General features: G+C 46.8%; 1 protein-coding gene across 2 annotated transcripts in view; it reads left to right on the top strand.

The window, feature by feature from the left end:
- RCOR1 (REST corepressor 1) overlaps positions 1-12140 on the top strand; it is a 137878-nt gene that overhangs the window by 110097 nt on the left and 15641 nt on the right. The window contains exon 8 of one of the 2 annotated variants that reach the window (XM_081913148.1): positions 11575-11772. In XM_081913148.1, the coding sequence (XP_081769274.1) occupies positions 11575-11772 (198 nt within the window). Of the gene's footprint in view, positions 1-11559; positions 11773-12140 lie in introns of both variants that reach the window. The other variant, XM_081913147.1, reaches the window with a different exon arrangement.

Genomic DNA, 12140 nt, shown 5'->3' with positions numbered 1-12140 from the left:
GAGGGTGTTCTAAAGTCCGAGGGCCACCACTGAGAAGGCAACGTGAGCACCACCACAAGCAGAGCACCTTGCAGTGGTTGCAACCCACGCTAGACACACTGTTCTGTTAGTGGTCTGGGGGCTTGCAAGGGACATAAGCATGTGAGTCATTATACCTGTGTGAGTGAAAGCTTGCACATGTTACTGGGAACGGCATGCAAGCAGCCAAAGGACAAAGGCGGCAACCACATTTTTGTGCATAACGTGCATTGCTGTGGATCATGAAGCAATGTGCCAGTGTGGCATTGTGCAGGGATGAGGAAGCTTCTTTGTGTCGGGTGGGGTGAGGAAGCTCATCTCAGCAGGAGGGGGAGCCACCCTGGCTTCTTCCCCAGCCGGACTCATTTCTGCCTCTTGGCCTCCTTTCCAGCCTCCGCTTCTGCCTCCGAGTCCGGACTGCTCTCTGCCACAGACTCTCCCAGCTCACTAAATCCTGTTGCCTCTTCAGCTTACAACACCTCCTCCTCCCCAGTCTTCTCCTTCAGACCACCACGAATCCCCAGGCTCTCAGGCTTTTTCCCTTGGGGGTTTCCCAGCCGGTGCCTCCCACCACTCCTCTGCGTCCATGGCACATGGTTGGGAAAGACTCTGAGGCATTGGGGAGCTGTATCTGATCTATGTCAGCAGTACTAAGCTACACAAATAAATGACCTAACTTCCTTTGCCAGACTTGGCCTGGGGTTAGACCCAGGCTTAAATCCCCACTTTGTCGTGCAACTCGTGGGTGACCTTGAATCAGTTAATACCTCTCAGTATAACAGACCTCTGCTCAGGTGTGTTGTGAAGAGGAAAGAGGGTTGGGAGAACCGTTTTCACTTCCTGGAGCTCCTTGGAGGAAACATAGACTATAAATATAATGCAATGCATAAATCAGCAGACCGTTGCATGGACTGTCTTTCAAATGCTGAATTCTGGAAGCACGTATGTTTCCCGTGCCCTTGTGTTCTTTTTTGACAGAACCCCTTTCATAATTTTTGCAATCATTTTTTTTTAATTCTTAAGTGACAGATGGATGAATTTATCCAATAACACCTAATGAAGTGCTGCTGGAGGGAGCTCCCACTTTGGGAGTTTACTGTGACATTGAGTGATAATTAAGCACAAATTTAATGCAGTTTAAATTCTGTTAAAATTGCCTGCCTGCCAAATCCCCAGTCCAGGAAGCTTTAGGTGTGCATTGTGTTTCTGAGGTGATGAGCAGCTCTTTGATGTTAGTACCGCAAGTGCCGTCACAGGCCTTGAACAAGCTCTTTCCACCCTACCCCTTCACAATATTAGCATTCGTAATCCAAATCTTTCAGGCCAGGGTCAAGAACAACCTGACCCCAAAGCAGAGGTCCAGAAGACATAAACAAATTGTGGGATAACCAGCCTCATGTAACCAACATGCTTAAGTCTAATGAACGTATAAAGGGGTTAAAACCATAGAGTAAGCTGTCCTACTGGGCTTAGCTCTCTTTGGAAGAGACTAGGTAATCAAGCCATTGTTCTTCCCCTGTCTATCTGAGAAGCTCAGTGTATGAAGATGCTAAGCTGGCTAAACTTAGCTGGATGTTTTAGGATCGGTGTATAATTAGCTAAAAGTTTTGCAATCCCTTTGACAGGCTTTGCTTATGACAAATGTTGGCTTTGGCTGTGCTTCACCCTCGCCCCCCAAAGCTTTTTATTGCCACTGGCTCCCCGCTGCAAAGCCAAGAACGGTGGACGTAGCCATGCATGCTGAAAGTCAAAGTTAATTTGTGTCTGCTGTGCTTTCCAAAAGGAAGCAGATGGCTGCAATGTTTGAGTTCAGGTCCCCTTTGCAGCCAAGCAGTGTGCGTTAGATTACACACCCTTGTTTATCACGCTGTAGTAGAGCTAATCTCTGCCTTCGTTCCCTCCCTTGTACTCACCTAGCCCCTCCAGAATTGCCAAGGCACATCCAGTCGCTCTGCGGGCGCAAGGACACACTGCCTCTTAAGAATACATAAGAGTATTGTGTGCTTATGTGTGCGCGCGTGTGTGTTCATTGCGTACGTGTGTGCATTCTTCAGGTCTGAGAAGGGAAACCAGGTGTTTGGCAGCAGACACTGTTCTTGGTGCCTCGTTCACTGCCCAGCAGCTGCAGTGCATTGTGTGGTACAATGAGAGAACTACTAGTCACAATGGCTGTGTGCTCTCTCTATTGCCATAGTCGTTGGCACCTGTCTTGAGAGACAACGGAGTCTGCCTCCGGGGGTGAAGTCAAACCGCTGTGTTAGCAGCACTGAAGTGGCCTCTCTGGGCTGCATGCCTGGGCAGTGTGTATGGAGGTCCCGGGCTGCCCAGATAATAAGGCCCCCTCCTCAGCCTCGCTGATGTGGTGCAAAGGAAAGCAGAGAAATACGTTTGGCACTAGCTGGGCTGCAGGATTAGCAGGAAGGAGGCTTACAAGGCGCCATCCAACCGTCTTAGGGACTCCACTCCACATTTGTGTAAGGTTTACTCCAGGGGTCAGCCAGGTTTACCGGCCATGGGCTGGATCACTCCCATGGAGATCGTCCGTGGGCCGGACTGACGCAGCACGACACCTGAAATCGCTTCTGCACGTGCCCAGATGTTGAAAATTGCGCCTGCGCCGAAGCGAATTTCAGCACCTGCACATGCACAGATGCAATTTCTGGTATCTGTGCGTGTGCAGACGTGATTTCCGGCGCGCTCGGTGAGTCCCCGCAACACGCTGTACCATTTTAGCGCAGCGCATGGAGGATTCGCCAAGTGGGTGGCTCAGTTCAGGGGCAGCTTGTGGGCCGGTAAAACGGTCTTCGTGGGCCACATCTGGCCCATGGGCCACACGTTGCAGACCCCTGGTTTACTTCTTAGCCTTTTCTTCTCCCGAAGATATCCCGCAAGGCAGTGGAGGTTTAGAACCAGAGTTTTCCTCTTCTGTATTTGTTTGCAGCAGGAGGCACTCTCTCGACTCTTCTCCCCCCTGCTGCCTTTTCTCTGGCATCTCTCTCTTCCACAGACCCCCCTTAATTCCCCCCCCACCTTCAAATTTGCCCCCTCCACTACTGTTTTGACCTGTTTGGTAGAGACCTGGTAAAGAACCATAGCAGTGTAGAGTTGGAAGAGGACCCCCCCCCCAAGGTTCATCTGTCCAACCCCATGCGGTGCAGGAAAGTAGTGCCCCTGAGTGCATTTGAGCGTTTATACTCCTTTCCTCATTCTCAGTTTCAGAGGACCACTGCAAAGTTGGATAAGATATGGGGGCCTAGTCCCATTTCTTCTCCTGGGATTAAATCCTAGAACATGCCTTTAAAATGGAGGCACTGTTAAGGTCTGCTGCAGGGCGGGGAAACCCTTTCAGTCTGAGGAACAGATCTCTTATAGCTAACTTTCCAGGGACGGCATGCCAGGGTGGGTGGCATCAGATGCAAAGGTGGGCAGATTATTAGATACCACTGTTACTTGAAAACTAAATGCACCAGCCTTGTAAAAGTGAGGGGTCTTTTTTTTGCCCCCCATCACATCATTTAGGCAAGCAGGAGGCACCATCATAGTTCAAGGACACATTCCAGCCAGGCCAAAGTAGTTGAGAATGGCACAGAGCAATAGTGTGCAATGTGTCTTTGGAAGGATTCCAAGGGCCAGATGGAAACCTCTAGAGGGCCACAATCTGCCCAAAGCTTCGAGATTCCCTATCCCTGGCCTTCTAGATTATTGAGCTGCAGGGACTCTTAGTGAGGGATAATTGCATTGGTTCTACCTGGGTTAACCACCAAGGTGACCACCTTGAATAGAGCAAAGATGGAAGTTGTCAGTCAGAACTGGCAGCACAGAGTTAATCAGCCTGCATATCTGTAGTCCCTCGGCTGATGCAATCCAAAATTATCCTGCGAGATTAATCTGTGAGAGGACGTACATCTCTCCCCATTCTCCCTTCACTTGTCATATTTTTCTGGAAATGACATGGTCAGGTTTCTCTTCTCCCTCCTCCCCTCCCTCCCTATTTAATTAAAAACTGGATGAACTCGGAGTACGCCGCTTTATCATTTGGTTAAATGGTATTAAAAATTAATATGAGAGTGGAAGAAATTATATAAGGGTCCTCCGCACAATGTACGTGTCACAATTGGTTTTCTTAAAGCTTGTTAACAAAGTGAAATCTCTGCCCCTTTCCCCTCGTTGCTTGTGTATTCCTTTAATCCTTTGATCAGCAAATCCCATTGTTCCTTCTTTTAAAAAAATAAAATAAAGTCCCTGCTTCATCCTTCAGATGTTCTGTGGAGCAGTGAAAAAAAATTAAATGTAATTTATTTCTTCTGCTACTGTAAACAGAAGCTCAGGCAGAATAGCACTCTTATCCAGCCCTTGGGAGTCTCTTCAAGCCAAACCTTTTTACACCCTCAAGTGCTTTTGCCTGACTAGAACCTGCCCTGGAAGACAACGATAATGCATTTTGTTTGCCTGCATGGAGAAGGGAAATAGGGATGCAGGTGGCGCTGTGGGTTAAACCACAGAGCCTAAGACTTGCTAATCAGAAGGTCGGCGGTTCGAATCCCTGCGAGGGGGTGAGCTCCCGTTGTTCAGTCCCAGCTCCTGCCGACCTAGCAGTTCGAAAGCACGTCAAAGTGCAAGTAGATAAATAGGTACCACTCCGGCGGGAAGGTAAACTCCGTTTCCATACGCTGCTCTGGTTCGCCAGAAGTGGCTTAATCATGCTGGCCACATGACCCGGAAGCTGTACGCCGGCTCCCTCGGCCAATAAAGCGAGATGAGCGCCACAACCCCCGAGTCGGTCACGACTGGACCTAACGGTCAGGGGTCCCTTTATCTTTATGGAGAATGGAAAAATGTAACGGTTGGGGTGTGGAAACCTCCTGACGTTTGCGTGGCTAGGTTGTGGCCTACAGTACCAGAATTAGAACCATTGCCCCGCCCACTTTTGCCTCTGGCCCCGCCCATCTGTGGCATGCGGCCCCTGGGAGGTCACCTAAGGTGGAATGTGGCCCTTGGTGGGAAAAGGTTCCACCCCCCCACACACATTAAGGGATTGTTAGCTGCACCGCATGTTCCAAAAAGCTTACCCTAAAATGTGTCGATGGTGGTGTCTCCTGGATGGTGCCACTGCCCACAGATGTGCTTGCTGGCCATTATTTGTTGTGGCCTATCTCTGTTCCCTTGAGCCCCCTGGCACACAGAGAGCGCTTGGGAAGACGGATGGGTTCACAGTGTCCCAATTGCGCTGGAATGTGTGGAAGCAAAGGAGCAGAAATGGCCTTCTCCCCAAACATAGTGCAAATCATCATCATGTTATTTGTAGGCCGCCTTTCCATAGCTAAAACCATGCTCAAGGCATCTAACAACAGTTATTTACATAATTGCAAACACAGCAACAACAACTTTATTATTGATATGCCACGCATCTGACTCAGTTTTCCCAGCCACTTTGGGTGGCTCCCAACAGAATATTTACGTGGCCTTGTTTTCGGTCTCTAGTTCAGAAGTGAACAATCTGTGCCCATGGTTATCTGTGTGAAGAAGTATTTTTCAACTTTGAATGTAAACTGTAGGGTGTGCTCCTCCATCACAGTGTTTTGGAGGGGCCTATTATTTTACTTTTATTAATTTGTTGAAGCAGCTGTATGCTGCCCTCCTGGTCCAAAGGCACCGCTCGGGGTTGCTTGCATTTAAAACGGACAATTTCATTAAACAAAAAAACCTCATCAATATGAAACAATCAGCCAAGGAGACAAGATCAGCAGTAGAAACCAAGCATAAGAACATTAGCTCCCCGCATATGAACAAAAGCCTGCCGGAACAAAGGAATCATTAATAGCTGACGAACAACTGCGAGGGAGCGGGGCTGAGATCCAGAGGCACACAAACTGCAGAGGCCCCCCCTCCAATTGCTTCTCTGTCAGCATCTCTGAATTACCCCACACTAACGCCCCCTTCCTTTCCTTGTTAGTGATCACGAAACTTGGGTCGTGGTGCCCAGACTGGCATAACCATCATTTAAAGCCAGCCAAAGTTTGATTTCAAAGCAGAGATTGAAAATCAAGATTAAAAACTGGTTTCAATCTCTGGCTTGCAAGCCAAGGGTGACTAGAGGGAACAATTGCGGCACATTGTGGTAAAAACATAGTTATGACTACGCAGAAAAAGAGGAGGGGGGAGGAAGGGGAACAGAGGCAGAGATGCAAACGAAGCTATGGGATGCTCTTGGTTTGAACCACGAGGTAACAAAAACACGTAAAATATAATGCGCTACTGTTCTGGTGCATGTGACGGTTGCCCTCTGTGATAGCTATTTCACTCAGCTCTGGCTAATGCAGATCACAGCTGTCAGCCTAGAGTCTCCTCCCTATCTGAGGAGGCACCAGCCATCACAGGTGCTTAGCTGCTTGACCATTGGAGCATCTAGTTCAGTATTGTCTACACTGACTGGTAGCAGCTCTCCAAGATAACCTGGAGATGAGACCTGACACTCAACCCCTTTGCTGCAGCCCATCCTTAGAACAAGGTGTGTTGCCTGCTCAGGGAAGGTTTATTCCAGGGGTCAGCAAGGTTTACCTCACCTGGGCCGGTTCACTCCAGCAGAGATTCCTCCATGGGTCGGATCGTGCGCCTGATTTCTGGTGTCTGCATCTGTGGGTGGCTCGGTTCAGGGGTGGCTCGTGGGCTGGTTAAATGACCCCCGTGGGCTGCTTGTGGCCCATGCTTAGGTTGCCGACCCCTGGTTTATTCCCTCAGACTAGGAGAGAGCAGCACGACTACTTCATACCTAAAGGTAAAGGGGGACCTTTGACCTTAGGTCCAGTCGCAAACGACTCTGGGGTTGCAGCACTCATCTCGCTTTATTGGCCGAGGGAGCTGGCGTACAGCTTCCGGGTCATGTGGCCAGCATGACTAAGCCGCTTCTGGCGAACCAGAGCAGCGCACGGAAACGCCCTCTACCTCCCCGCCAGAGTGGTACCTATTTATCTACTTGCACTTTGACGTGCTTTTGAACTGCTAGGTGGGCAGGAGCTGGGACCGAACAACGGGAGCTCAGCCTGTCATGGGGATTCGAACTGCCGACCTTCCGATCAGCAAGCTGTAGGCTCTGTGGTTTAGACCACAGCGCCACCCGCATCCCTTACTTCATACCTAGCAGTCTTCAAATAAGGAAAGGAAGAAGTAACGGTGGTAGCACAAATATTTTAGAAGACACTTTCACATTCTGCTGTGTATACTTCCTTATCTGTAAGAAACTGGGAGAGAAGCAAAACAATGAGTTTTTTAGAGAGAGAAATCTGTACTGGAGCTGCAAGCAAATCCAAGTGCTTTGAAACACAAAACAATATCCCAGATTCATGTTTTGAAAATGCATTCTTTCTGTTGCCTACCTTGTCCCCAGAAGACCTTTTATTTTTTTTTGCAGGGCAGATTCCATACCCATGCAAAAATCCTTATCTTAGTGCTTTGCGGTACTGCGTATAAAAATGAATGAGCTTTAAGGATTAGTCTGCAATCATCTGACCCCTCATGTTTTGTCTTAAATTAGTTTCTGCTTCTTCCCCTCTGGCTGACACACAGGAAATTACATCTCAAACTTAAACTTTACTCTCTTCTCTCTCTCTCTCTCTCTCTCTCTCTCTCTCTCTCTCTCTCTCTCTCTCTCTCTCTCCCACCCACTCAACAAGCTAGGTCTTCTTTTATTTCTGGCAAAGAATTAAAGTGACATATTGGTGGCCTAGCTTTGGAAAGAGTGGCGTGGAAATGGTTGTGTAGCTTTGAGTGACACACTTGGAAAGTGCTGAGGGGAGCCGGGACAAGATTCTTTTCCTCCAGCTGCTAAAACCAGTAGCAACCTTCTATAAGGGTATTTATTTTACAAATACCTTTGGGGCTGAACCCTCACAAGGCAGCTTCCAACAAAGCAAAGACTCAGCCCAGGCAATCTGCCGGAAATGAGTTGCTGTCGTCATTAGGCCTGACGCTCCTTGTGTGGATCCTGTTTTTGCTAATAAAGAGTGAACGCCAACTTGCTAGTGTGATTTGCTGGCTCAGTGAGGGAAGTAAAGGAAACAGATCACCTGGCCCTAATGGAAGAACTGACTGAGCACTACCTTGGATACACGCCAATATTAAATGCATAACACAACATCCATACAATAACAAAAAATTAAGCAGTTGTATAAATTACAGTTCATAATAATGAACAATGTAATGCATGATACATACTGAACATAATGAATACATACTAGGAAGCCGTGTCAAGTTAATCACAACTTTGTCCCAGCAATAAATTCCACAACTCAACCCCTGTAAAGTAGTCTCATAACTTGTTATTACCCACTTACCTTGCTTGCAACTGTAAAATACAATGCATATCCTTTTTTTAATTGCAAATTTATTAAAGAAAAAATAGAGAGAAAATGCACACGGGGGTGGGGTGGTGGTGGAACCAAACAACAACAACAGAACGAAACCCAAATCATCTATTCACATTCACAATAACACTCAGCATCTATGCATCCATCTTAATTTACACATACAGATCAATATATGCCATCCAAATGTCCAAGGGCATTAAGGTCTTCAGATCATTGCATAATAGATGGTGTTTATTCTTACAGGTTTAAGTGTAAGTCACTTAGTCACCATAAGGACTCGCAGATTCCATTTTTGGAATAATTTAAAAGTACACGAACACCCACAAATATGAAGGATTTTTCCAATACAGGATTAATACAGATAGCAACTTCAGCGCAAAACAAATATTTTGCTGCACTGGCCCACATTATATGCCTCAACAAGGCATTTCCTACATTGCACTTTCATCCTATATCTGAGCTTGACAGCACCTTCTTGTAGAGATGTTATGGAATCCAGCTTACCTGAAACCCCCAATTTTGCTGAATCTGTCTGAGTTTTAAATCAAAATAAACATTCTGTCTAGATTCCAAAGCAATCTTCCATTGTTCGGGTCGTATTGTACATTCTATTTCCCTGTTCCACTCTTGCCTAAATAATTCAAATGCAACACTTTCCTAGAAAATACAAGATGCAGTAGCATATCTACATGTTATTATTGATGATGCCAGCCTTGTTCTGACAGATGCAGTGCAAACATGGATAACAGCACTGGGGTCACCATCATATGTATGTCAAGTAGGCCCAGAGTTCCAGTTTGTTATCCGTAAGAACCATGTCAGCCTTCGTGGTGGCTGCAGTAGAGCTGTGATGGTGGTTCCTCCCAGATAGTCAGCATTTCCCCCACCATGCTGGGGGCTGGTCTGCTAATCCCAAACAATTTGTAAGGCAAGATTGTCCATACATCTGAACCGCTCTCTGCCATAGCATCTTCCTGCTCATCAAACCCTGTTACCTCTTAAGCTTCCTACACCTCCTCCTCCCAGTCTTCTCCTTCTGACCACTCATTGTCGTCCTACCACCAGTCCCCTGGCTCTGAGTCTTCTTCCCCTAGGGGTTCCCCGGCCGGTTCCTCTTGACACTCCTCTCCATCCAGCCAGTCTATAACTTCAGGGCATAAAAATACAGCGGACTCTCGGGTTGCGAACGTGATCCATGAGGGAAGCACATTCACAACCCTCAGAATTTGCATCCGCAGCGGCGCGTCTGTGCACGCGCGGGTCGTAATTCGGTGCTTATGCTCAAAGCGCAATTTAGCGCTTCTGTGCGTGTGCAAGTGCTGAAACCCAGAAGTAACCCGTTCCGGTACTTCTGGGTTCGGTGCAGTGTGCAACCCGAAATCGCACAACCCGAAGCGCCTGTAAACAGAGGTATGACTGTACAACATAAAAAACACAAAACACATAATAAAGTTGAACAATCCTCCCTCCCACAACACATTTAAGGATATCAGATGTTAATCAGCCCAATGTTTTGCCTAAATGTATGCAGTGAAGGCACCAGGCGAACTTCCCTGGGGAGAGCATTCCACAAATGGGGAGCCACCACAGAGAAGACCCGTTTTCGTATCACCACCCTTCTTTTTTTAAAAAAATTATATTTTATTAATTTTCCATACATTCATACCACATTACAATTTCTATTAAACTTTTCGGTTTTTGACATCCTTCGGCTTCTCTGCCAATCATCCAAATTCTAATTTCTTTAAATACACATTTCCAAATTTCGGTGTTGCCTTTATACCTACCCCCCTCTTACATGTTGCTTTTTTACAATATTTCTTATGATGTTACAGAGCTTCTCTGAATGCTACTAACGTTATTCCATTATCACTTATACATTCCCAGTATTCAGCTAATTTTCCCCAGTCCTCGATGAACTTTTGATCTCGTAGATATCTAATCTTCCCAGTCAGTTTATCAAGTTCTGCATAGTCCATCAGCTTCATTCTCCATTCCTCCAATGTTGGTATTTGTTCTTGTTTCCATTTCTGGGCCAGTAATATTCTTGCCGCTGTTACTGCATATTGGAAAAGTTTGTGGTCCTTTCTATTTATTTCATTACCAACAATTCCTAAGAGAAAAGCCTCTGGTTTCTTGACAAATGTATATTTCAATTTTTTTTCCAACTCATTATATATCAACTCCCAGAAGCTTTTCACTTTCTTACATTCCCACCACATATGAGAAAATGTACCACCCTTCAGACCTCTCATGGAGGAGGCACACAAAGTGCCTCAGAGGATGATCTCAGGGTCTGGGTTGGTTCATATGGAGAGACACAGTCCTTGAGGTATTGACTAGATAGGTCATTTTGGTCGGACTTGGTATAAGGGAACTTCCTATGTTTCTAGCGTCTCCCCTTACACATATGGGGCTATCACATGGTGTCGCTGGTCTATACAAACTGGTCCCTGCATGTGGGGCCAGTTAGGGCTGGGCAATATATCTATACATTTTCCAAAACGGGTTTAAAGTTCATATCATGATACTGGTTTCATAATTTTTAACCTGGTGATATATCGCAAACACGATGTGTTTGTGTGTCCGCTATGCAAAAATCACAATGTGAGAAAAACTGCAAAGCCAGCCAATGCTTCCACATGGCTCCACCCTTATTTCAGACATTGTGGGACACGGGTGGCACTGTGGTCTAAACCACTGAACCTCTTGGGCTTGCCGATCAGAAGGTTGGGGGTTTGAATCCCCATGATCCTCCTGGCAACCTAGCAGTTCGAAAGCATGCCAAAAAGTGCAAGTGGATAAATAGGTACCTCTCCGGCAGAAAGCTAAACTGCCTTTCCATGCGCTGCTCTCCTTTCGGTGTTCCATTGTGCCAGAAGTGGCTTAGTCGTGCTGGCCACATGACCTGGAAAAACTGTCTGCGGACACTGGCTCCCTTGGCCTGAAAGCGAGATGAGCACCGCAACCCCAGAGTGGTCTGCGACTGGACTTAACTGTCAGGGGTGGTATATCACAAAGTTGAAAACCAGATATCACCCAGCCCTAGCGCCAGTAATGTGGCAGCTGCACTGATCAGCCACCACAATCAGGCAAATTACAGGTTCGTAGGCCTCTTAAACAGTTGTATGTGTGGATTATGGTTTGAAGTGAATTATCCCGGCTTAACGTATGGCAGATTTCCACTTTGCAGGTTCCCCTGGTGGAAACAGTTCCTCAGGTGAAGAAGGAAAAGCACAGTACCCAGGCAGCTAAGAACAGAGCCAAGAGGAAACCTCCCAAAGGAATGTTCCTTTCTCAAGAAGATGTGGAGGCAGTCTCCGCCAATGCGACAGCTGCTACCACCTTGCTGAGGCAACTGGATATGGAATTGGTCTCCATCAAACGGCAGGTAGGAGCGCTTTCCCTGCGACAAATCAAGGCTTATTTTTAATCATCCCATACATATTTTAAGAAAGGAGCTGCCATCGGTCTCAATTTTGCGCCTCCCCGGAGGATTCATAGCTCGGACGAGATGTTTTGCATCGGGATGAGACTTGATTAACAAGCTGTCAGCTGAGCAGCATGTTTCAGAATGGAATTATTTCATCTTGGCTTTTCTATTTACAGTGCAGCAAGGTACAATGTGCGGTTTGCCAGCTTCCTGTCTTTTCCCCCAAGATGCTACTATAGACTTCTATATATCACAGTTTCTGTACTCTTTTTTTATACTCTGGACGGGGTTTTTTTCCGTTTGGAGAACATTTTTGTACCAGCCAA

This window comes from Podarcis melisellensis (genome assembly GCF_964234715.1).
Source record: "Podarcis melisellensis genome assembly, chromosome: 1".
Taxonomy (NCBI): domain Eukaryota; kingdom Metazoa; phylum Chordata; class Lepidosauria; order Squamata; family Lacertidae; genus Podarcis; species Podarcis melisellensis.
Note: the sequence above shows the minus strand (reverse complement) of the source record. Positions and strands in the feature narration are given on the sequence as shown.